We start from the raw sequence: 26,898 nt of genomic DNA on the forward strand, positions 1-26,898 counted from the left end.
CTTCCCCTGAAAAGTGCAGATTCCCGGAGGGAGAAGAGAGGATAGGGCTAAGTTCCCAGCCCAGAAAAGGGAACGGGAGAAACGTCGCTGCCTTCCCACCCTAAAAGACTGTCCCCAAAGTTTCTGGACTCACCTGGTCAGACGTGACCATACACTATCCTTACTCTTGGATTTCTGATATATCTTTCAATGTCTTCTGTGTGACTTCCCTGACAGAGAGAAAGTATCAGAAGGCAGAGCTGATGGCAGTACATAGGCATGGGATGAGCCTGGGTTGTAAGTATCGTTTACATGCTGACATTCGTTATCACCATTTTATGTTTGTGCAGGTGGTTCTAGAAAAGAAATCACTGAACACTGGGAATGGCTGGAGCAGAATCTGCTGCAGACACTTTCCATCTTTGAAAATGAGAACGATATCACCACATTTGTGAGAGGAAAAATACAGGTAATGCTTTATTTATTTTTTTGTTTTTATTAACATATAATTAACTTGCTGCACTGTGTTAGTTCTAGGTACACAACACAGTGATTCAGTATTTCTTAAGTTAGTGGAATTTAAAACAACAACTTTTCTCTGGAAAGAATTTCAAACTTACAGAAAAGTTGCAAAAGTAAGAATTGTATAAAACATACCTGGAGATCCTTTACCCACACATTCTTCTGTTATTAACAGTTGACCGCATTTAATTTATTATTTGTGGGAAACATTGAAAAGCAACAGTAAGCTTAGAAAAGATGGCAGCTTCCAAATTAAAAAATATATATATTATTGAATAACGGAGAGCTTGGACTATAAAGAAAGCTGAGCACCGAAGGATTGATGCTTTTGAACTGTGGTGTTGGAGAAGACCCTTGAGAGTCCCTGGGACTGCAAGGAGATCCAACCAGTCCATTCTAAAGGAGAGCAGTCCTGGGTGTTCATTGGAAGGAATGATGCTAAAGCTGAAACTCCAGTATTTTGGCCACCTGATGTGAAGAGCTGACTCATTGGAAAAGACCCTGATGCTGGGAAAGATTGAGAGCAGGAGGAGATGGGGACGACAGAGGATGAGATGGCTGGATGGCATCACCCACTCAATGGACATGAGTTTGGGTGGACTCTGGGAGTTGGTGATGGACAAGGAGGCCTGGTGTTCTGCAGTTCATGGGGTCGCAAAGAGTTGGACACGACTGAGCGACTGAACTGAACTTATTGATAAAACCAAGCAGATTTGATAAATCATCCTTTGGTTTGAGTCATGTGTCTGAATTTCTGGGAAGTAATATGTGAACTGTGAACTTCCTGATGTTCAAGCTGATTTTAGAAAAGGCAGAGGAACCAGAGATCAAATTGCCAACATCCGCTGGATCGTGGAAAAAGCAAGAGAGTTCCAGAAAAACATCTATTTCTGCTTTATTGACTATGCCAAAGCCTTTGACTGTGTGGTTCACAATATACTGTGGAAAATTCTGAAAGAGATGGGAATACCAGACCACGTGACCTGCCTCTTGAGAAACCTATATGCAGGTCAGGAAGCAACAGTTAGAACTGGACATGGAACAACAGACTGGTTCCAAATAGGAAAAGGAGTTCATCAAGGCTGTATATTGTCACCCTGCTTATTTAACTTATATGCAGAGTACATCATGTGAAAAGCTGGACTGGAAGAAGCACAAGCTGGAATCAGGATTGCCGGGAGAAATATCAATAACCTCAGATATGCAGATGACACCACCCTTATGGCAGAAAGTGAAGAGGAACTCAAAAGCCTCTTGATGAAAGTGAAAGAGGAGAGTGAAAAAGTTGGCTTAAAACTCAACATTCAGAAAATGAAGATCATGGCATCCGGTCCCATCACTTCATGGGAACTAGATGGGGAAACAGTGGAAACAGTGTCAGACTTTATTTTTCTGGGCTCCAAAATCACTGCAGATGGTGACTGCAGCCATGAAATTGAAAGACGCTTACTCCTTGGAAGGAAAGTTATGACCAACCTAGATAGCATATTCAAAAGCAGAGACATTACTTTGCCAACAAAGGTTCGTCTAGTCAAGGCTATGGTTTTTCCTGTTGTCATGTATGGATGTGAGAGTTGGACTGTGAAGAAGGCTGAGTGCCGAAGAATTGATGCTTTAGAACTGTGGTGTTGGAGAAGATTCTTGAAGGTCCCTTGGACTGCAAGGAGATCCAACCAGTCCATTCTGAAGGAGATCAGCCCTGGGATTTCTTTGGAAGGAATGATGCTAAAGCTGAAACTCCAGTACTTTGGCTACCTCATGCAAAGAGTTGACTCATTGGAAAAGCCTCTGATGCTGGGAGGGATTGGGGGCAGGAGGAGAAGGGGACGACAGAGGATGAGATGGCTGGATGGCATCACCGACTCGATGGACATGAGTTTGGGTGAACTCCGGGAGTTGGTGATGGACAGGGAGGCCTGGCGTGCTGCGATTCATGGGGTCGCAAAGAGTTGGACACGACTGAGCGACTAAACTGAACTGAACTGAATATAAGTGGGGGAGGCTGAGGACTCTATAGAGGGGCTGGGTAAAAGGGGGCAGTGGTTGGTGGGGAGACAGGAGGGGTCTTCTCCTTCGAGGAATCACCGCTGAGGTTCTCAGTTACCTTTTTGTCATTGTTGTTGTTCGGTGTTTCAGTCGTGTCCAACTCTTTGCGACCCCATGGACTGCAGCACGCCAGGCTTCCCTGTCCTTCACTACCCCCCAGAGTTTGCTCAAACTCATGTCCATCGAGTCAGTGATGCCATCCAATCACCTCATCCTCTGTTACCCTCTTCTCCTCCTGCCTTCAATCTTTCCCAGCATCAGAGTCTTTTCCAATGAGTCAGCTCTTTGCATCAGGTGGCCAAAGTATTGGAGCTTTAGCTTCAGCGTCAGTCCTTCCAGGGAATATTTAGGGTTGATTTCCTTTAGGATTGACTGATTTGATCTCCCTGCAGTCCAAGGGACTCTCAAGAGTCTTCTCCAGCACCACAGTTCAAAAGCATCGATTAGTTGGCACTCAGCCTTCTTTATGGTCCAACTCTCACATCTGTATATGACTACTGCAAAAACCATAGGTTTGACTATGCAGACCTTTGTAGGCAAAGTGATGTCTCTGCTTTTTAATATGCTGTCTAGATTTGTCATAGCTTTTCATTGTCCTCCCTCAAGTGTTACTGTCTTTGGGAAATAGGTGCAAATCAAAAGTGGTAGGAAGAAACTGAAGATTAAAAGTAACAGTAAGTTAAGAGAAATAAATAAATAAAGCAGGAGCAAATTGTGGGTCAAAGAGCCATTCTTTTTACCTTTTTCATTACATCAAAAATGTCAGATTTAATTCCCCTGAAACCAATTATGAGAAAGGAATTGCTATTAATGCAATTATGTGTGAAAATCATTCATGTGCAAATAGATGGTTTAAGCACTCACAAATTGTCCAGTAAGAAAGGGAACCAACACACTTGTTTTGAGACTTAATTAACTTTTAAAAATTATAAATGTTATAATTAACTGCAAAGGCAACCACAATCCAAACACCGTAGATAACTTTTGTTTTTTTCTTTTTAGATTTCTTGTATGCTTATTTACCCTAATAGTAGTCTGACTATATGTATAATTTTATATCATATCTTTTTTCTCCAATATCTACTATATTGTTGTATAACCTTGGCTGTTATTATAATAACTGAATATTGTCCCATAATTGCCTTACTATCCCTCCTTATGTAAGTCTCCCTAGCTTTTAGATAAGTGGGAGTCAGGTACAAACAATAATACAACGAATTCTTCTGTTCATATGTAACTTTTCTTATAGTTTTTCTCCTCTTTAGGATAGATTACAAAATGTTGGTTAATGGGTTAAGTACGTTTAAATGCTTTTAGTGGACGTTAGTAGATATTGTCAGTATGTTAGAATCCCTGTGTGATTATACTGTTGCTTGCTTTCAGCATTATAATTGTTTAAGTAGTTTTTCAAATGTATGAAGTAAAAGTCGGTGTCTTATTGTTTTCATTTTTCTCTTTGATTATGAGGTTGAATATTTTTTTATGTTTGCTAAGTTAATGTTCCCCTTTTTATGAACTACCTATCAATGTCCTTTGTGTATTTAAATTTGTATTGGATGTCCTGAATATTTGGACTGTAGCAATTTTACAAAATTACATGGAGCTGTTGCCTAGAACAGGGGTGACCTATTTCATATTATGTAGAACCTATAGAACATATATACTCTGATGGCTCAGTGGTAGAGAATCCACCTACCAATGCAGGTTTGATCCCAGGGTCAAGAAAATCCCCTGGAGGAGGGCATGGCAAACCAATCCAATATTCTTGTCAGGGAAATCCCACGGACAGAAGAGCCTGGCAGGCTACAGTCCATGGTGTCGCAAAAGAGTCGGACATGACTGAGCAACTAATGAGCAAGAACAACATAGAACATACCGGAAGGAGATCATTCCATCCCTTTGTTCCATCATCTGGTCCACCTGGCTAAAGTTACAGTAATCTGAAGAGATTCTGTATTGTGAACCCTCTTTTTTTTCTTGAAGTTGGGAAAGTTGGAAGTGGAACTTTAGGGATTATTATCCTTATTGTTGAAACTAGTTGGTGAGGCCTGGTCTGTTGATATTAATGTGTTTTAGTGATGTTTTTCACCTCTATGTCCTTATAAATCCTCTCGTATTTAAAGAAATTTTCTTTTTAAAATTTCAATGAGCATTCTAGATATGTAGTACTTATTAGTTCTTTAAATAGCATGAAAAAGTGAAAGTGTTAGTCTCTCACTCATGTCAGACTCTTTGTGACCCCATGGACTGTAGCTCGAAAGGCTCCTCTGTCCATGGAATTCTCCAGGCAAGAATACTGGAGTTGGTAGCCATTCCCTCCTCCGAGGAATCTTCCCAACCCCAGGGATCGAATCTGGGTCTGCCGCGTTGCAGGCAGATTCTTTACTGTCTGAGTCACCGGGGAAGCCCCTTAGATAGTGTAGTTTGAATTTAATGTTCCTTCTCTCTAAACATGTGGGCATCATTTGGTTTGTTCTACATTGCTCTTTTCTAGTATTCTTCTGACTTCAGGTCAGAGCCTTGCTACAGGAGAGCGGACATTAGGCTTGAGGGTCTCCATGCTCACTCGGAGTTGATTGGCCATTGGCATTGCCTAAGGACCCAACTCGGAGAAGGCAAAGAGTCTGACATGAGTGAGAGACTAACACTTTCACTTTTTCATGCTATCTAAAGAACTAATAAGTACTACATATCTAGAATGCTCATTGAAATTAAAAAAAAAATTTCTTTAAATACGAGAGGATTTATAAGGACATAGAGGTGAAAAACATCACTAAAACACATTAATATCTCTTAGGTGCTAGCTGCTGTTGGTAAAAACTTTTTGAGACATTGTGTTTGAAAGGCATATTTAGTGGTTGGGGGACATATACACAAAATACGTTCAGCCAACATAGAAATTAAGAGAACCTAAAGACAAGAATGCTGGTGCTTATGCCCGACTTGGTTAGTTTCATAGAAAATGTGATATTTACACTGAACCTGGAAAGGTGGATTTGGGCAGACCAAGAAGGGGTTCTTTGTCACAAGATGCAGATTGGGTTTTTCCCCTCTTACACTGATAGACTGTGGACATTTTCATGGTGGAGATGCTGCTGTCAAATCTCTGTTTCAGAAAGTAGCTGTACAGAATATATCACAGTGTAGAAAGACTCCTGATGGCATGCCCACTACGGTAATTCCTGGACTATGCAAAGGGACTAAGCTGTGGCTTCTTATTAGAATAGGCTGAAGACTTGTCCAGGGCTGTGTTGGCTGTTTTGGTTGTTGTTTACATGTTTGTTTTTCACTAGAATTGAATGGTGATGGAGAGGGTGGAAGACAAAGCCCTCTCCCCCTTCCCTCCTGCCATCACCCCTTAGTACCACAGCTGCTGGCAACTGGAGTGGACAGTCTGGCAGTGAAAATAAAATTCAGGACATCATATGTATTAAAAAATTCCACTACATCTGGCACAGAGGATCAGCAGTACTTAATGTGAGGAAGAAGAGTTATAGTTGGGAGAAGCGTTTATAAAGAGCTGGGAATTGGACTGGATTTTGAGATTAGGTAGGATTAGTGATGGGTGATACAGTGGTAAAGAATCTGCCTGCCGGGTATATGGAATTTAGAAAGATGGTAATGATAACCCTGTATACGAGACAGCAAAATAGACACAGATATATAGAACAGTCTTTTGGACTCTGTGGGAGAGGGAGAGGGTGGGATGATTTGGAAGAATGGCATTGAAACACGTATAATATCATATGTGAAATGAATCGCCAGTCCGGGTTCAATGCATGATACAGGATGCTTGGGGCTGGTGCACTGGGATGACCCAGAGGGATGGTCCAAGGAGGGAGGTGGGAGGGGGGTTCAGGATGGGGAACACGTGTACATCTGTGGTGGATTCACGTTGATGTATGTCAAAACCAATACAATATTATAAAGTAATTAGTCTCCAATTAAAATAAATCTATATTCAAAAATAAAAAGAATCTGCCTCCCAATGCAGGAGACTCAAGGCGAGGGTTTGATCTGTGGGTAGGGAAGATCCCCTGGAGGAGGAAATGGCAACCCACTGCAGTATTCTTGCCTGGAAAATTCTATGGACAGAGGAGCCTGGCAGGCTATTGTCCATGGAGTCATAGAGTTCAAAATGACTAAGTACACACAGAATTAGTGAAACAGACAATAGTCTTACTGTAGATTTTATGCCTTCAGAATGACAGGACCACAGGCAAGAAGGTGGAAAAGCATACAGATGACATATCCAGGCCCTGAGTGTGCTCTGGATCTTGTCAAATGCAGTGCAGTGAGAACAAGTGTTACAGTGTTGGTTGGATCAAAAATGTGCATGGTCTAGAATAATGGATTTTACATGGTGATTGTAGGGAAACAGAATTTTGATAATAAGAATTTTGTAGTTATAATAAGTTTGGGGAAAATATATTTGTAGCATCCAGAATTCACTGGAAGCCCAAAGGCAGGAATTCTAGGTATGAGGCTGCCCAAATTCACATAGATTTGCAGTGACACCTTTGGGATCAAAACCCCAGACATTCATGCTCCAGAGCTCATGCTTATCTCACCGTACCTTGTAAACAGAGAAAATGGAGATGAGGTAAGAGGGATTTGGTGATTACAAAGTCAAAGGTAGAATTTCAAGGAACATTTTCGCTCAGGAGACACATGTAGAAGCCATTTTTCATTGAGTTATGGAGGAACTGGGTAACAAACAGCCCCTCAAGCTGCTAAGATGATTAAGCAGTAGGTTAAGCCAGTTACTTGTTTTGCAAAGATCTTATTTCCTGTGCAACTGATCAAAAATTGTGTGTCTTCTATAATTTCCACTCCAATATTCGCCTCTTTTCTGTTCATATGGTGGCTTGTTCCTTTTATCCAGGTTCCTGATATTTTTCATGGCTGAGAGACGGTGGGTCTGTGGCTAACATCAGTTAATGACATGCGTTTTGATCTTTCTTTGCTCTACATTGATCTGTGTTGCTCTTCAGAAATCTTTTAGTACATAAATGCTGCTTGTTAAGTGGCTTCGGTTTGGGGAGTTGGCTTTGAAAATAATTCAATTTTTTTAAGTGTCCCTTAGAAGAAAATTTTTTCCTTTGCCAGTATGTACAGAAAAGAAACAGGTCTAGTCATAGTGATACAAGCTGTGCATTTGTGCTTTATGCCTTCTTAGGGCATCATTGCCGAGTATAACAAAATCAACGATGTGAAGGAAGATGATGACACGGAGAAGTTCAAGGAAGCCATTGTGAAGTTCCATCGGCTGTTTGGAATGCCCGAGGAAGAGAAACTCGTTAACTATTACTCTTGCAGCTACTGGAAGGGGAAGGTCCCCCGACAGGGCTGGATGTACCTCAGCATTAATCACCTTTGCTTTTATTCTTTTCTGATGGGAAGGGAAGGTGAGTCCTCTAGAATTTCAGAGGGCAGCTTTTGAAAGTCTACCGAGGTTTCTCCCTGTCCTGAATGTAAACCATATCCAAACACCAACAGTAGTAAATCTGCAGTTGTAACTGATTTGTGATGACTTAACAGTTCAATTCAATCATTTTTGACTCAGTTGCTATAAACTACTTGATTGTGAGATAATAAAAATTGACCAAAGGTATAATTCATTTAGTAGACAGGGACTTAAATCTGTAATAATCATAACTCAGAATTTTTGTGGCCTAGATTTGTCTTTTGAAACTATCAAGCAGAATATTAATAAATATAAGCACATAAGCTCATAGGAGTTCTGTGAAATTAGAGGGTGGTGTTGTGAGATTCCAGTATCTTGAAAGGATTTTAAGAAGCCACATATTGACCCAGCCTTGTTCTCTGTGCTCAGCCAAGCTGGTCATCCGGTGGGTGGACATCACTCAGCTCGAGAAGAATGCCACGCTGCTTCTACCCGACGTGATCAAAGTGAGCACAAGATCTAGCGAGCATTTCTTCTCTGTATTCCTCAACATCAATGAGACCTTCAAGTTAATGGAGCAGCTCGCCAACATCGCTATGAGGCAGCTCTTAGACAATGAGGGCTTTGAACAAGATCGATCCCTGCCCAAACTGAAAAAGAAATCTCCTAAGAAAGTGTCTGCCCTAAAACGGTAGGTGACAGAGATCTGAAGTCTTACAGACTTTAGAAACAAGAACCCATCTGTTCACTTATGAAAGTTAACCTTTTCTGAACAGCTTCAAGGGTTCAGAACACTTTTCTGGGTATAGATCCAAAACTGAGAAAGTCTGCCTAAAGCACTCACAGTTCAGTAAGTGAGGTAGACATGACCAGCTCCAGCACTATAGGTTGGGACCTCTTTTGGTGCTGAGAGCAGAGCACCTTGAGTACACACACAGGGAGACTGGCAGTGAAGGATCTCTCCATGGAGCTGCTCACAGCAGGGCTCTCGAAATTGCTCAGTCAGAGTCAGTAGGATGAATATTACTTTAGACATATTATTTCAGGCAGAGGGACAATATGGTAAGGCAAACAGATGAGAAAAGCACAGAGGAAAGTAAGCTCGTCAACATTTATGGAAGGTGGCTGGGCATGGGATGAAGCTATGCTGTAGAGAAGCCCAGAAGTCTGGATGTAAGAGTGAAGGCTAGAGAGAAGGCAAGGGGAAAGTTGATGTTGTAACGTGTGATGGATGCATGGAATCACCCTTAACTGAGATGGGGATGAGGGAAGGGACAGCATGTCCAAGGGATATGAGGATTCAATTTTGATCAAGTTGAGTTGAGTCGCCTGTAGGGCGTCTAACTAGACATCAGTTCAATGGGATAAATGGAATTGGTCATCGTTGGTGTACAGCTGGTCGTCGAAACCTGACAAGAGGTCACTGCAATGAAAACGCCTTTGGTGATCTGAGACATGTTTTGATAGCGTGACAAGAAGATGGCTTACTGTGGTGGGCTGAATGCACATGAAAGGCAAGGCAAGGGAATTAGGTCAGTACAGCCTGCTTTGTCGGGAAATTCAATGGTAAAGTAGGGGGTTTGCTCTTTTATAGAACAAAAACATTTGAACAGAAGGTAATATGAAGTAGGCAGGTGGGAAGAGTTTGTTGTTGAGGGTAGCACAAAGACAGAAGGGAGCATGGAGATAAAGCTAGAAGAAAATGAATAATTTAAAAAGTGGCATCTTGGACTTCCCTGGTGGTCCAGTGGTTAGGACTCTATGTTTCCAATGCAGGGGGCTTGGGTTCAATCCCTGGTTGGGGAATTAAGATCCCACATACAAAGCAAAGCTACAAAAAAAAAAAAAAAAAGGATCTCACAGCATGCAGAAGGATGCTTGTGTGTGCTGATAGCTCTCCCTTTGAAACAGGTAAAAGAAGAAGGAGGAGGTGAGGTAGCAGGTAGTTTTAGAGACAGAAGGGAGGGAATTGGAGGGCCTGTCTTTGCCTTGTGAAACCAGAAACTGGATCATCAGGGGCTGAAGTGGCTTAAAAGCTTGAGCAAAGATGTTTAAACGATGAACAGGAAGAAGGAACTCATCAGAGAAAAGATCATGGTCACTGGAGGACCCAGCTGGGCTTAGACACTCTGGTTGTCCAGGAAGTGGGCTGTTCCTGTGTTTCAGGCAGTTTTATTGTTTATTCAAGGTGACCACTGACCGCCTGCAGAGTCATATGGCTTATGTGTGTCCTCATTAGGTCATTCTTAAAAGATAAGGCCCCGAGAGTGGCTGCGGATGAGTATAAATGTCATCATCTCTTCAGAAATTACTGTATTCTTTTGGAAAGAGAATTATTTCCTGTCTAGGCCTTGTTTTCCTAAGATCCTTTGACATTTACAGATACTGATTGTAGAATGACTACACAGGGAACCTAAATACATTAAAATGATTTCATTATGCTTTTGGGTCATCATGGAGTTAACTCCTGCAGAAAGCCAAGAAGGTAGAAATAATTCTGACAGGGTGGAAGGGAAAGATGGGCCGGGAAATCTGTTGCCGCATCATTGAGAGGTACTCAAACTTTTCTCCTGTGGGGTGAGTTATTGCTGTTGTTTTCCAGCGATCTGGACGCCAGGGCCAAGAGTGAGAGGTACCGTGCACTCTTCCGGCTGCCCAAAGATGAAAAATTAGATGGCCACACAGACTGCACCCTCTGGACTCCGTTCAACAAAATGCACATTTTGGGGCAGATGTTTGTGTCTACGAACTATATCTGCTTCACCAGCAAGGAAGAGAACCTGTGTAGCCTCATTATCCCACTGCGAGAGGTACGTGGCAGGTGGCAATGGGTGTTTTAAGTTTTGTTGGTAATCTTTTTCTGGGTATCTTACCATCACTGAGTTGGCTTTTAACCATGGGTGAGCGTTCCTAATTCTTTGGTGGCATCTGTCCCTCTTTTTTGTGTTGGCATTGCCCCGAATGACCATGAGACCTGCGAGGTTTCTTCTTCCAGAAGCAGACTGGTGTTTTATTCTTGTTCAGGTAAGGTGAGATCAACAGAGCAGGAGATGACTGTCATTGAAAAGACGCTTGTTATACTCATGGCTCCCATCAGGGGGCGCACGCCATGCTAGAGGGCCCACGGGGGGAAAGCACCCCGTGGGTCAGCAGACAGAGGAGCAGGGAAGGATGTGGACTGGAGTCTTGATTGTGATTTCCTTGGGAAGAAACAGGTGAGACAGGATAAGCAGGCTTGGGATTGGCAAGTTGAAAAATTCCAGCAGGCTCTAGGGCAGAGGCCCTGTCCCTAACTGTCCGGTTCCTGGCCCTGGGGTGACGAGGGCAAGATGAATAGGGGCCCTGAGTGTGAGAGCAGGTGAAGGAGGTCCTTGGGGTTTGGATAGAATGGTTTGCTTGTGAAATGCCTTCTCACAGGTGAGTCCTTTACTGTCTCCAGGAGTTGGTTAACTCTGGGTCAACAAGGCCCTGAGATGTGAAAATATCAAATAGAGAAACTAGAAAGTGTAGTTACTGCTCCTGGCCCACAGCCTGAGCATCTTGATCTTTAGAGAGTGGTCTGGGTTGTGAATCAGAAAGTCAAGATCTGTCGAGTTCGTTGGTTCCCTCTGTTAGAACCAGTGGGACCACTGGCCGCCACGGCCAGATCTGTATCTCTGCAAATTTTGGAGTCTGTACTTTAATAAAGTTCCAGGCTGATGCCCATGGACAATGAAGACTGAGGAACATTATTATTGTACCTGGGTTGGAAGTGGGTTCTCTTGTGTCTTCACAGTGAGAGGTTGTTCTGGTACTTGTGGAGAAGCCTTGCTGTTGGGGTTGAGAAGAAATTCCAGGTTAGGATGTCCAGGGCTGGCAGATCCGCAGTTTCTAACCTGGCTGCTTTCAACCTAGAAATTAAGATGCTTAGAAGCTTTGGCTATTTAATCAAGGTTGAGTCTTTGTTAAGATTTCCTATGGTAAAGGATTCAAGTTTCTCTTTGCCTTACTTTCTTTTTTTTAAAAAAAAAATAATCATTTATGTAAGCAAATTTTCTTGCTTTGTTTTTTTCTTGTTTGCATCATTATCACAGAAAATTATTAAAATACAGACAAATAGGAAGAAAACAAAAACTCCCCCCAGTCCCACTATTCAAAAATGACCACTATTCAAAAATGAACATCCTGCTATATGGCTGCTCAGGCTTTCTATGCATTGCTGTGTAAATGTCATTTATATTATTTAGGTTTAAGAAATAATGAATTTTATTTTTTGCCTATTTCTCTTAACAGTGAGTGTGCACTAAACTTATTTCCATATCATAAAATATTCTTGTATAACTTTTAATGACTGCATATTATTCCATTACTGGATATGTATAATTTATTTCTTCTTCTTATTTAGATTACCTTTGGTTGGACCTTTGCATTATTTTTGTTTGTTCGTTTCCTCCCAAACATATGTATAATTTTCCTTAAATTATAAAGTCCTAGAAGTTTAATTGGTGGATTAAAATGAATGCAAAGTGTTAGGCAATGGAAAAATCTAGTTTTCTTTCTTACAGGGTGAGCTCATTGGTATTATAACACATTTGAAGACTAGGAATTATTGGAGGTGAATTCTCAGATGGATGGTTGATCGGTACTTACAACTGGTTCTGAAATGCATCTCATGACTTTTTCCAACAAACTTACCCTCTTTCTCTTAGGGAGTTACTGAACTCTGTGTGTGTGTGTGTGTGTGTGTGTGTGTGTGTGTGTGTGTGCGCGTGTGTATGGTAATTGACATCATCCACTAGTTTCAGGTTAACATAGTAGTGATTTGATCTTTGTATATATTATATAATGATCACTATGATAAGTCCAGTTAACATCTATCACCATTCATAGTATGCTATTAAAGTCTGCTATGAAAAATGTCCTTCGTCAAGTACTACCTGAAGAAAATAGAGCAGAGTGACCTGGACCCACTAGGGAAACCCATCCTGACATTAAGAATATACTGAGTGTATCATTTATAAATCTGAGTGAGTCATCACTTTGTTTATCCAAAGGTAACTGAGGAACAGAGTGGCTGGAGGCTGCCATCCCATATCAGCTCTCCTGCTCCCCTCCTCTGGGTTCAGTTCAGGGGCTCTGTGTACATTTCAGTGTGATCTACAATAGGATCGTGAGAGCTTGATGGAGTTAGGAGATTGATGGTTAATACCCTCAGCCCATCTTGTGCTTCCTAGTTTTCCCTAACAAGTAGTAAGGGGAGATAATTCAGGCATATTTCAGGATAAGTCAGAAGGGGGAGGATAGTATGGTGGCATTTAGAAGTAAAGTGTGTTGTGGTTGGAGGGTGCGGCTTGAAAGAAACCCCCAGTGAGACAGCAGTGCTCTTTCTTTACTCCAGTGAATCACTGAGATATATTAATGGTAAATCCTAAACCTCAACTAATGGAAGAAGCAAAGCACTTGCGTTTATTCCTACTCTAGGTTATATAATGACAAAAATGCACTAGGACAGGGCTCCCACCCTCCGTCGGGGTCTGTTTGAGAAGAGAGTGATCTCTCCATGAACTGAGTTAAGCTGATCGATCAGTAGGAGCCTCAAGAAACCTTGCATTCTCCTTGGAACAGCTCCTTTTAGAATTGTGAAGACTCGGGATTGCTGTTGTGTTTAATTTTTTATAAATAAGTGGAAATATTGACTGGAGATTGTTAATATACATTCTGCATGCAGACTTAAGGTAGAGTAAATCAACACATGTTAAATGTTTGCACAGAACCGTGTTGCTATAGATTTTAAAGAAAAGTCTGAACTAGCAGCAAGAAGATAAAGTGATGAGAGTCCTCATTAGGATTTCTAGATGCAGTCTCTCTTCTTTTTTTCAATTATAAATTACCTTGTAAAATGTTCCATATGAAACACCAAGATTTGATTGAATTGAAGCTATCTTACAATTGTAGTTGGTGATGAAAATGTGTCTCATTATTGTGTAGAACATTCCGGTGGAGCTATTACCCTTTCCTTGGAGGCGCAGAGTTTCAGGGGTAGAATTCTACTAGAACTCATTTGTCAGTGAAAAATATGTGCTAACCTGTGGGACGCTTCCTAGGGTTTCTGTAGGCACTTTCTTGCTGTTGCTTCATGATCCTGGTAGATACTGGACTTCATGCTTGATTTCCTCACGAGCACATAGAATCTGTTTTAGGTGCAGAACTTGAACCTTTCATCCTCTTGGCATCTGCAATTAATTGCAGATGCCTGGTGACTAAAAGAATCATAAACAATCTGTTGGGAAAAAAGGATTTTTTTTTTTTGGGCTTTTAAAATAAGCATTGTTTACTCTATGTCTGAAGTATCATGGGAAAATCCTTTTCATGATAAAGAAGTTGGTTTCCACCTCTCCCCGCCAATTTCTCTAGCTTCTTTAGCATTGGAGGAAAAAACTCTTAGGTACAACTCTAGGTATCTCAGAATATTCCTTTAAAAATGTATGAATATATATCTAACTTGTACATGTTTATAAAAGCTGAGAACAGAACTCAGGTCCTTCAGTTTTCCCCTTTATGGACCCCACTAATACCTGTTTTGCACCTGTGACCATGCAACTTTTTAGGCAATTCCAGTAGGTTACTTAGCCTTGAAAGGGAGAGAGGTTTTTAAAGTTCTGCTCAGAGGAAATGTCTTTCACATGAAAATGCTGATGAAGAGGTTGAAGTTGAACCTGTCTAGACTGCTTACATGTGGAAATGAAGATGGGAAAGAAACTAAACTCTTAAGTACACAGTCAGCGCCGCTGCAAATAAACCATTTATCTAGAGCTGGCCTTGAGATTTTTCTTCCTAATGTGCTAAAGAATTGTAATACATTTATCTTAGTCTCCAGTTGATGAAAATCCTTTTATAAACCAGCAAATATATGCCATCATTTCAAAGCTGAAGCACATGCCCCCTGTTTCTACTTTTCTCCTGATATGGTACTTACTTTGCTACACGCACTAGTATGCACAAATGCACACACACACACAGTCAACCTGTGCAGACAGGGTTGCAGTTAAGCTGTTTATGTCATGTCTGCTCAGATTCAAGCCTTTAAAACTTTGAAGTGGTAAGAGGTGAGGAATGCAAAGCCCTGGGGTCTAAACCAGACGTTTGAAGGATTGGTGGTGTTTTAAAAGCCATATCCACATTAAGCTAATAAAAGGACCCAGTATCATGGGTTGTTTCTCTCTCTTACAGATGAAGCACCAGCTAAGAGTCCTCCCTCTTAAAGTTCCATGAAATTTTAATGAAAGTCAAGGAATTCCTTCCAACAAGGTTTCCCAGCCTTGGCGCTGTTGACGTCTTGGGCCTTAGTGTGTTGGGGGTGGGCTGACTTGGGTCCTGTGCAATGCCAAATGTTTAGCATCATCCTTGACTTCCACCTGTGAGATGCCCGTGGTACCCTCCACTTGGGACTACCAGAAGTGCCTCTAGATGTTGCCAGATGTCTCCTGGGGCTGGGATGGGGACTCACTCTCGATTTATAACTACCAGCAAGATAATTCCGGTTCCAGTTTCATTTATTCTGAGCTGTTTTCTTTTATTGGGACACCATTCAAGAATCTCAACTTGCCTCAATAAAATACGGAGGTTCCTGCCGAGATTGAAAAGCATGGTCTTCTTTCTTCAGTGCTCAGCATCTTCAGAGCTCAGAGGTTGCTGCCAGGTGATCCCTGGGAAGTAATGCTCTTGGTGGCCTCTTTTCTTTTCAGGTGACGATTGTAGAGAAGGCAGACAGCTCCAGTGTGCTCCCCAGTCCCCTGTCCATCAGCACCAGGAACAGGATGACCTTTCTCTTTGCCAACTTGAAGGATAGAGACTTTCTGGTGCAGAGGATCTCTGACTTCCTGCAGCAGACGACCTCCAAAATATACTCAGACAAGGAATTCGCAGGAAGCTACAACAGTTCGGATGATGAGGTCAGTGGAAGGCACCTGCGGGGTTGGTTCATCCTATTTCTCTTCCCTGGGGAGTGTTCACCTCCTGGTCTGTTTTGTTTGATCTTGAAGCTTTGCAGCTGTGCTGAGATGAACCAACTACTCTGATGTCCAGAGCAGACATCTCATTTAAATCTCATGGTGTTTGTATTTAGGATCATAGAATTGGACATCTAGTCTCACCCTCTTCTTTCACCATTGAAGGCGTTATGAAGTGATTTGTCCTGATTACATAGCAGGTGACTCTGGTCTAAGTGACTCTGTTGGGAATTATACAGAGGTCACTCAGTAAAGTCTCAAACCTGAAACACAACATTATTAGGATGATTTTATTATGATACAATACGAATTGTGTCCCTATTGAATTAGGCTCTGAATCCACATCCAGGGAAACTGGGCCCTGAAAGATACATGATTAGCTCAAGTGATAGAATGACTTGCAGTGAAAATACGTTGTAAAGCTGGCAAGCTCCTGTTTACCTGCTCCAAGTTTCTGTGGGCATTTTTGAGGCACCAGAAACTAGATAGGAGGCAAGGAAGGTGGTCCCATCAGCAGTTGACTCAACCACGTCACGCTTTGCATGCATACTAATCAGAGAGATAAGTTTCCAACCAGTTTGTTGTAAAAATGAATCTAAAATACAGAGGAGGCATTTCCCTGGTGATCCAGTGGTTAAGACTCCATGCCTCCAATGAAGGGGATGCAGGTTCGATCCCTGATTGGGAAACTTCATGCTATGGGGCACAGCCAAAAAATAAAATACAGAGGAAACCTACTGGTAGCATCGAAGCTCTGTGGCCCATGATCCCATCTAATTCTCACCAAAATGCTGGCTTGTGGACTTCCTCCTGCTACATCACCTAGCAAGACATCTCTTGGGAACCATGGTGAGGCTATTAGTGTCTGTCCGGAGGACAGTCAGGTGGTTTGGTGGTAAAGAACCTGCCTGCCAATGCAGGAGACACAGGAGACATGGGGTTTGGTCCCTGGATCGGGAAAATGACAACCCACTCCAGTGTTCCTGCCTTGATAATCCCGTGGACAGAGGAGCCTGGCGGACTACAGTCCATGGGGTCTCCAAGAGTCAGACACGACTGAGCACAGAAAGGCGGAGCAGAGAATGTTGAAGAAGTAGATTCTGCAGCTCAAATCGTCCCCGCCTCGTGTTACTCTCTGCGTTGGCAGGTGTATTCTCGGCCCAGCAGCCTCGTTTCCTCCAGTCCCCAGAGGAGCACCAGCTCCGATGCCGATGGCGAGCGCCAGTTCAACCTCAACGGCAACAGTGTCCCCACAGCCACACAGACCCTGATGACCATGTATCGGCGGCGGTCTCCTGAGGAGTTCAACCCGAAATTGGTGAGTGCCACCTCCTCTTGCCCCGAACTTTCTGTATTAGAACAGGAATGTTTTTTAAAAATCTTTTAAAATAAACTCATCAATACATCACTGGACAGTTTCCTACAAGGGAAGGATATTTTTTTAAAAATACAAAGGACATATAAATATAACATACAATGACATATTTGTATGTCATCGGGTTTCAGAGTGGCTTCATTGTGAAAGGAGATGGGTCATATATTTCTATATGCAGGTGACATTTTTCATTTTTGTTTTTTAACCGTTGTTTAAGTAACCAACAAGTAAGTACATAAGGTCTCAGGCCACATTTAGCAAACATCCACTCTGTTTCACTTGGAGGGGTAGACATAAAGCCGTAAGTAACATTTGCATTCTCCTGACCCATCTCAGGTAAGTGGCATTCTGACTCTGGGCCAGAAAGTTTCATGGCAGATCCACAGGCTCTGGTATATGAGTCAGGTCACAGAAGGTCTTCAGAAAATCTGAGTTCTTTGTTCTCATGAATTCTGTCCAGAACTTACCAGCTCCATTCTCCAGGGAAAATGTTCTGACTTTCCGTCAAACTTGTCCTTACCATTCTCAAAGTACTTTGGGTGTAATGATGCTACGTCATCCCTTTCAGGCCAAAGAGTTTTTGAAAGAGCAGGCCTGGAAGATTCACTTTGCAGAGTACGGGCAAGGGGTCTGCATGTACCGCACAGAAAAGACCCGGGAGCTGGTGCTGAAGGGTGTCCCTGAGAGCATGCGCGGGGAGCTCTGGCTGCTGCTGTCAGGTACGGCGGGGCTGGAGAGGGAGCACCCCTCCAGAGTGTGGGGAGCCCCGGGGCTGCCCTCAGCCTTCCATCGTGCCTCAGGGCTATTTCAAATATGTAACCCCCACCTCAGCCCAGGGGTCTAATCCCTAATCAGTGAAGTACAAATCAATTTACCCTCTCATTACATATGTGTGTGTCTGTACATATGCGTGTGTGCTGAGTCGCTTCAGTCGTGTCTGACTCTTTGCAACCTCATGGACTGCAGCCCGCCAGGCTCCTCTGTCCACGGGATTCTCCAGGCAGGAATACTGGAGTGGGTTGCCACTTCCTACTCCAGGGGATCTTCTGGACCCAGAGATCAAAGCCGAGACTCCTGTATTGGCAGGTGGATTCTTAAAACACTATGCCATCTGGGAAGCCTGTGTATATATATACACATATTTAACCTATAAGAACTTATTTAATTATATAATATGTACATATATATGTGTGTATTTTTATATGTACATATTTGTATATATGTATATGTGTACATACACCTTATACTTGCATAAATTATATTTAACTAGATTTATAGTTAAGTGGTTGTGTCCAGGGTTTGTCTGGCTTAAAGAATCATAACCTGCAGCTATGTCACAGCAGTGGTTCTTGCCCACCTCTGCGTCCTCCCACCCCGCACCGAGGAGCTCCCCTCCACAGCAGTGGCTCCTCACTGCCAGGAACATGCTCCCTGCCCCCTGCAATTCTGAAAATCCCTCTTCATCCTTCCTCCTACTCTTCAGTATGGCTCTTTGTGAGCCCTTCATAATTTCAGTTTTTAAACTTGTTTTGAGAGACAATGCCTCCTTTTCACGTGAAATCATAAGGAAAACCCTGATAAAATGCAAGCAAGGCTGCTTGGTTGGAGAACTGAGACGGCTTCAGCTTCAGCTTGACTTTCTCTGCCCACTTCCCTGTTCTTGTGTGAGCAGCCCCTTTGGGCTGTCTGTGGAAGTTCCTTGGAACACAGTTTCTAGGTTGGAAGCCTCTACCTTTAGGGAGGGTTTTTTGTTTGTGTGTGTGTAGGGAGGTTTGTAGGGAGGTTTTTAAAAAATGCATTATTATTTTTTTTATTGAAGCATAGTTTAACAGTACTGTTAGTTTCAGGCACACAGCATAACCATCCAGTTGTCTTTTTTTCTGATTATTTTGCCTTACAGGTTATTACAAGACATTGACTATAATGCCCTGTGCTATACAGTAAATCCTTGCTACTTAACCTGTTGTATGACTAGCAGTTTGTATCTGTTAATCCCATTCTGTAATTTGTCCCTCTCCCATCTTCTTCCCCACTTTGGTAACCATGAGTTTGTTGTCTGTGTCTGTGAGCCTGTTTCTGTTCTGTATCTAAGGTCATTTGTACTCTTGTTTAGGCTTCACGTATAAGTGATATCATAGAGTGTGTGTGTGAGAGAGAGAGAGATAGAGAATCACTCAGTCGTGGTCAACTCTCCGCGATCCCATGGACTGTAGCTCAGCAGGCTCCTCCATCCATGGGACTCTCCAGGCAAGAATACTGGAGTGGGTAGCCGTTCGCTTCTCCAGGGGATCATAGCGAACAGGGGAGTTTTTAAGCTGCCGGCTTCCAGTGGAGCAGGAAGAGGGAAGGGGCCGGGATTGAAGTTACAGCCGGGCTGTGGCTGTGACACACAGGTCCTCACAGGAGGAAGGTGAAGGCGCCGGGTCAGGCAGCCAAGGCCGGGGCTCCCACTTTCTGATGCTGGGTCCGTCTGGTGTTTCCCAGGTGCCATCAACGAGAAGGCCACCCACCCTGGCTACTATGAGGACCTCGTGGAGAAGTCCATGGGGAAGTACAACCTCGCCACGGAGGAGATTGAGAGGGACCTGCACCGCTCCCTTCCGGAACACCCCGCTTTCCAAAACGAAATGGGCATTGCGGCTCTGAGGAGAGTCTTGACAGCTTATGCTTTTCGAAATCCTAACATTGGGTATTGCCAGGTGAATGTCACAGATGGGTAAGACTTTAAAAAAAAAAAAAAAGTGTTCTGCCAGCCGGTAAGTAATAAGAAAGGCTTTATGGGGGACTTCCCTGGTGGGTCCAGTGGCTAAGATTCCACACCCCCAGGGGGCCCGGGTTCGATCCCTGGTTAGGGAACTAGATCCTGTATGCTGTCGCTAAGACCCGGTACAGCCAAATAAATAAGTATTTATTTAAAAAGAAGAAAGGCTTTATGGTTAAGAGAGCAGTTACTGTACCAGGGTCTCTCGACCTTGGCACTGTTGGCATTGTGGACTGAATAATTCTTTGTGTGGGGCTGTCCTGTGCTTTGGAGAATGTTTAGTGACATTCCTGCTTAATAACATGTTTAATAACGTCTTCTCACGAAATGCCAGTGCTCCCCACTTGTGACAACTAAATGTTTTTGGACCTTGTCAGATGTACTCGGGGAAGCGTGCTCTCCCAGAGCAGAGAAATACTGCACTGAGCAGAGGAGCCAAGGGATAAGAGTGCCCTTTCTGGATCCACCACCATCTGGTGGCCTGGCTGGTCACTCACTGGTCATGAGCATATCTGGGCACCAAGCCTTTAATTCTGCATTCTGGGTTCCCCAGTGCTCCTACCCTTTGCAACTCCTAAGCAATTAATTTCCTTGAGAATGTAGCTCTTATATGCTATGGCTATATTTTAAGGCCCACTAAAATAAATGTGTAATTCAGTATTAAAAAATGTTACCCATATACCAGCCACAATGATTGCTTGTATATGTTAGTATGGATAGCACAATTTGGAAAGCTCTAAGATAGTGTCTTTAGATTGAAAGGCTACATATGTACCCAGAGAGACCTTCTTTGACCATCTAGTTGAAACCTAAAGCAGGCTTACTTCCTCGAAACCTGAATACCGTGCGTGCACACACACACAGACACACACAGACACACACACAGAGACACACACAGAGACACACACAGACACACACACACAGACACACACACACACATATCACAGGTCTCCCTGTACATTTTATCTTTTTGATAGCAGTTAATTTAAAATATACCTCCAAATTGATTAATCAACTTTTACATCTCTTTTATCTCTCTGACCCCTGGATTTATGCCCTGTGAGATTTTTCACCGCTGTGCCCCCTCCTTTTCCCCAATACTTAGTCCAGAGCCTGTTACCAAGTAGAACCTCAAAAGAAACTTACCTTGACTGAATGACAAAGAAACCAGCCATGACCATGATCATGTAGTAGGCAGGTTAATTCTCAAGTGGAATTTTAATGATTTCTATAAAGAAATTTATATTAAAAAATTTATATAAAATTGTTTTATTTCTATAAAAAATTTAAATGATTTCTATAAAATCTTCTTTAAAGATTTCAATAGACTTGGGAACCTATTGAGTCAGGCTTACAAGGAAGAGCCTATTAGACCAAAATTCCTTTTTTGACATTTATATTGTAGGAATCTGATGAACATTTACCGGTTTCTCCAGGATCAAAAGAAGTACAGGAGGGAGCTGGCTTCTAATATAATAGAGTTCATATTTATCTTTTGATCTTCTCCTTATTAATTAAGAGGACTATTAAAGTAGTTGAGCCTGGAGTGCTTATGAGCTAGCTGATAATATCTTTTAATAAAGTAGGTTACTTTAGAATTAAACCCCTTTTACTTATCACTACCATCCTTATCCAGATAGAAATAATGGGCGAGGACTCCAACTTTGAAAGGTTTCATTGTTCCCTGAAGAGCGCCTCAAGCCATGCGTACTTGGTGATAGAAACAATTACGGAAGATTAAAAGGGAAATATTCACCTCACCAGATTAAGGATTACAAACACTGAGACTAATAGGTTGAAAGCTTTGTCAAATAGGCTTTGAACATAGTTTTTGAATGAGGATCTGGTGCATATTAAATGAGGTCCTTGGTGCATATTGGTGTTCATGGAGCCCTTAACAGTTAACAGGCAAAAAAAAAAAAACACACACACACACACAAAACAACAAACAAAAGCAAAACACTTAGCAGGGTGAAGCTCTAAGGGTTTTTACATTTTTTAAAAGTTGTAAACAAAACAAAACCCAGAAGAATGTGTGTATGTAAAGCCTTTACACGTTTATTATCTGTTCTTTTGTGGAAAAAGTCTGCTGGCTCCTTTGGGACTAACTCAGTCGTTTCTCAGGTTAACAAAGGTGCTCATATGTTAAAATGTGTCTGATGTGTTTTAAATGTATCTGATGACATCTTCTTTCATCCCTTTAGGCCATGAACATTGTCACATCGGTGCTGCTGCTTTATGCCAAAGAGGAGGAAGCTTTCTGGCTGCTGGTGGCTTTGTGTGAACGCATGCTCCCTGATTACTACAACACCAGGGTGGTTGGTACGTGAGGATGCAATTAATTTATAACCCTTATCTCATCAGGAAAATGTTTCTAGAACCAGGAAACCAGCTGTAACCCCATTTCCAGTCACTATCAGCCAAAAGAGTGTCAGACAACTCCAGTTTCCCAAAATGGGAATAAGAGGGCTTGGATCAGTATGGATTGTACACAAAGGAGCACCGTGGAGCTTCTCCCCATGGAAAGAATATACGTCTCACTGCTTAGAAAACACTCAATGTGGGTGTCTGTGGCATGTGAGAGCTACACCAGGCACACAGATCACCAGTCCCCAAAGGTTTAATAGTACTTTCATGAAGAGCTTGGAATCTGTGGAAAGCAGAAGGATTCAGAAAAGGAGTGGGCAGAATAGCATATAAAAATATATTCAGAGCTCAGTTTCTAAGGTATTTTTCAGAACTGGTTTCACCAGTTCATCGCTCACCAGCGATGGTGAGCATTTAAATAAATTATTGGTGTCTCTCTGCATAATCCCCTCCAGTGTTAGACATTCATTTTAGCAAGACAAGCTTTTCATTGCTAGTATAGCAAAAGGTGTACTTTATGCTCTCCTCTTATGTTCTGTCTTCATTTCTAAACTTTTGCACAGTAACTTGATTGATTGGAAATACTCTCCAGAAACGTCAGGAAGTTGATCATGAATGTGTACAGCTGGAATGCTTATACTTTGCGGGGGTGGGGGTTGGGGGGAACCAAACAGTTATTTAAAGAAACAATTCCTTTATGGGGACCAAGCATCCAGAAGAGTGGTTTTTTTCTTTAAGAGTTTGCCAAGAAATGAACCTACTTAGATGTATATTTCATGCCTAGCCAAACATCATGTTGCCAGCAAAATAATTGTGTGTCAGGGAAATCTCGTAAGTTGACCTTTTCCACAGCTCTTAGAGGCGTGATGTTATTGCTCTTTTATGATCAAGAAGCAGGGGAGGAAGGCCCCAGAAAGAGAAGATGCAGTCAGAACTCATCTGGTGACTTGGTTGTGCTGATACCTTCGTCTAGTAACGTAGCAATTAGAGTTCTGTCTCAGTAGCAGTTGTCAACTGGATTATTTTCGCCAAGCTAGTGGCTTGGGTTCATTTGTGAGAAGGTGCTGTTGGTTAACGCGTGACCTTTTGCATCTGCCCCGCTGCAGGTGCGCTGGTGGACCAGGGTGTCTTCGAGGAGCTGGCCCGGGACTATGTCCCGCAGCTGTATGACTGCATGCAGGACCTGGGTGTGATCTCCACCATCTCCCTGTCCTGGTTCCTCACCCTTTTTCTCAGCGTGATGCCCTTTGAGAGCGCAGTGGTGGTTGTCGACTGTTTCTTCTATGAAGGAATCAAAGTGATATTCCAGTTGGCCCTGGCTGTGCTCGATGCAAACGTGGACAAGCTTTTGAACTGCAAGGACGACGGGGAGGCTATGACCGTTTTGGGAAGGTATTTCTCACCCTGGGCTTTCTTATCTGTACCTTCCATCTGCCTTTCTCCTTGGTTCTGTGAGTCTTATATGCCCTGATGGTTATCATAGGACCCACTTCTCTGTGTGATTGAGGATTTTTTTTTTATTATTATTATTCTTTGTCTTTGGAAGTAAAGACGATTAACTATACTTCAGTTTAAAAATAATAATAAAATTTTAAAAAGAAGTGAAGGGATTTTCATTCACTCTTAAGGAAATTCTAGTCTTCTGATATGCAGAGTTTGCAGAAAATAGGTGGACAGCTGTAAACAGAGAATTCTGGATTCGCCTCCCAGTGACTCCGGATTCCTTTCTTCTTCAGGTATTTGGACAGCGTGACCAATAAAGACAGCACGCTGCCCCCCATCCCTCACCTCCACTCCCTGCTCAGTGATGACGTGGAGCCCTATCCTGAGGTTGACATTTTCAGACTCATCAGAACTTCCTATGAGGTAGGTCTGCCTGGGCTCACAACACTCTGCGTGCTCAGAGGGCCTCCGCTGGATGTGTGCCACATGCTTCCGTTGCTAACCCAGGGTGTCCCTGCTTCCCTCCTGGTTCTGAGAACTGGTTGTCGAAGCAAGCAGCTCCCCACCAGCTGACAGCTTCGAGCTCCAGAGAGGGCCACCGAATGAATGGGCCAAACACCACGGAGCAGTTGCGTGACCCGCTCAGGCCTCCGACTCTTGGCTTTGCCCACCTCGTAGGCTGATCAAGCAGCAGCTCGATTTCAGCTCTGGGCGGGTTGAGGAGGGGCTGTTGAAAGCAAGCATGGGGAGGTTGACCCTCCTGTGCTCATGCCAAGTCCTTGGGTCTCCTGGGAAGCAGACGAGCCAGTCCTCTTATGTGGGGGATGCATAGGATACTCTCGCCTCCTGAGAAGAACCAGACTCCTGGGACTCCTCTCAGATTGCTCGACCCGGGTTGGGGAAGGTATGTTCCGGTCCACAATGACCCCAGATCTGGTCCTGAATCCACAAAAGAGCCAGTGGCGCTGGGTACCTCATAGCACTTGTGGTTTTTGGCATTCCAGGGCTCAGGACCCATAATACTTGTGGTTTGTTCATTTCCTGATCATTAAGGAAGAGTGTGAATGTTTCGCTGAGCACACCAGGCCCTCTCCAGATGTTTTGGGATCATGTACCTGGTGATTGTCAGCATTCCAGCTAGCAGCAGCCTGTATACTGGAGAGATGGTGACCTCTGGCTGAGGTCAGAAAATCTCTCTTAAAGAGAAAAAAAAAATAGGTGCTTTTAAAAAAAATTGGTATGGATCCAGACACCTTTTCAGAAATGTGTGCCCTTAACTCAAAATAGAAGAAAGGCTGATAGTTTATTATTTCAGAAAATTTTTGTTAGCACTCCATACATATTAAAAAGAAAACATTTGGGGTATGTTTTTAGTATCATAAAAGTAACGCAGGCTTATTGTAAAATAATGTAGAGACTGAACACATGTGAAAGAAAAACTGTATCCTGTGAGCATCTCACCTTATCTCCCTCCAGTATGTTTTCATATTTGCAATTTATACTTAAGTACAAGTATCTGCTTAAAAGTGCTTTGTAACTTTCCGTTTTTTACTTAAAATACATGATGAACATTCTCTGATATTTAATATATTGTTTGTTCGCAGGTTTTCATAGATTGTTAGTATTCTGCTTTAATGGGGTGCCAAGACTTATTTAGCTGGTCCCTTCCGTTGGATATTTACTTAGGTTGCTTCCAAATTTTCAGTAGCATATTGGCAAATTTGTATGGTATTATTATGTGTATATAATATGTATGATACTATATATTATATAAAAGTTTCTACACAAATAATACATCTCTGACTTTTTTCTTAGAGTCCGTTCTTAGGAATAGATTTCCAGTAGTAGATCAAAAAGTATGAATTATTTCCAAGCTCCTGGCACACCCTGTGCAGTTTCTGTATAGATTTTCCTGATTTAAATTTTCACTAGTAGAGGTTAAGAATGTCTGTTTCACTTCACTGTCTCCAAAACTGGTTATTATCATAATGCATTTTTTTAAAAAATCACTGCCCCAGAACTTTTAACAGTCCTCCATCAGAAATGTTGAAAGATTATTTTTCCAGAAAAAGAGCCCATGTGACTGACAGCAATAGTTATTATTATAGCTGTGGGTTGTTTTTCTAAAGGCATCCCCCGAAACCTTTATTGTGAAGAGAATTCTAGACCCAAGTAATAAAGCTTGGTATGTAGAAACTCAGCTTTGTTCTTCACAACAGATAAGCTAAGGTCTTGCTGAGGTCAGCACGTGGCCCGTTTTAATGGGAAGGAGTGGAGATGGAAGCAAGACCAGAGCTGGTGTCCTTTTCCTTCCTGTCTGTCTGGTCCCTGATGGCGCCCCTCAGGCTGCCAAGAGCCCTATCTCAGGACACACCCATAGTTTCCTTCCTCTGCCTGGGAAGACAACCTTGTTTATTTTTACCAATGCCTACATCACCTGCTCTTTCAATGCACAATGGTTTGCTTTTTGTTTTCTCTGCTTAGTGGCACTGCCCTACTAATAAGCCTCCAGTGCCTTCCCAATGCCTTATCTGTGTGCACTTGCCAAGTCGCTTTAGTCATGTCTGAGTCTGTGAAATCGCATGGATTGTAGCCCGCCGGCCTCCTCTGTCCTTGAGATTCTCCTGGCAAGAATACTGGAGTGGGTTGCCATGCCCTCCTCCAGGGGATCTCCCCAACTCAGGGATTGAGCTCACGTCTCTTAGGTCTCCTGCATTGGCAGGAGGGTAATTTACCACTAGTGCCACCTGGGAAATCCCCATTACCTTAATAGGTCATCCTAAAGACAGCACCGCAAAGTCTTGCCTTTCCTTTTTTGTTTTTCCATCTCCTATTAGATTCAGTTCAGTTCAGTTCAGTTCAGTCGCTCAGTCGTGTCCCACTCTTTGCGACCCCATGAACCGCAGCACGCCAGGCCTCCCTGTCTATCATCGACTCCCGGAGTTCACTCAGACTCACGTCCGTCGAGTCAGTGATGCCATCCAGCCATCTCATCCTCTGTCATTCCCTT

The 26,898-nt window shown here is 42.8% G+C and overlaps 1 protein-coding gene across 1 annotated transcript in view; it reads left to right on the forward strand.

Annotated features, from left to right (window-relative positions):
• The window catches only part of TBC1D9 (TBC1 domain family member 9), a 128,690-nt gene that overhangs the window by 72,425 nt on the left and 29,367 nt on the right, over positions 1–26,898 (forward strand). Inside the window, exons 3-13 of the mRNA XM_024977574.2 lie at positions 330–448; positions 7,727–7,955; positions 8,384–8,645; positions 10,557–10,764; positions 15,679–15,885; positions 17,090–17,260; positions 17,886–18,036; positions 19,802–20,016; positions 22,283–22,400; positions 23,552–23,837; positions 24,182–24,311. Coding sequence (XP_024833342.1) covers positions 330–448; positions 7,727–7,955; positions 8,384–8,645; positions 10,557–10,764; positions 15,679–15,885; positions 17,090–17,260; positions 17,886–18,036; positions 19,802–20,016; positions 22,283–22,400; positions 23,552–23,837; positions 24,182–24,311 — 2,096 coding nt within the window. The remainder of the gene's footprint in view (positions 1–329; positions 449–7,726; positions 7,956–8,383; positions 8,646–10,556; positions 10,765–15,678; positions 15,886–17,089; positions 17,261–17,885; positions 18,037–19,801; positions 20,017–22,282; positions 22,401–23,551; positions 23,838–24,181; positions 24,312–26,898) is intronic.

The sequence above is a fragment of the Bos taurus genome, chromosome 17 (genome assembly GCF_002263795.3).
Source record: "Bos taurus isolate L1 Dominette 01449 registration number 42190680 breed Hereford chromosome 17, ARS-UCD2.0, whole genome shotgun sequence".
NCBI classification, from domain to species: Eukaryota; Metazoa; Chordata; class Mammalia; order Artiodactyla; family Bovidae; genus Bos; species Bos taurus.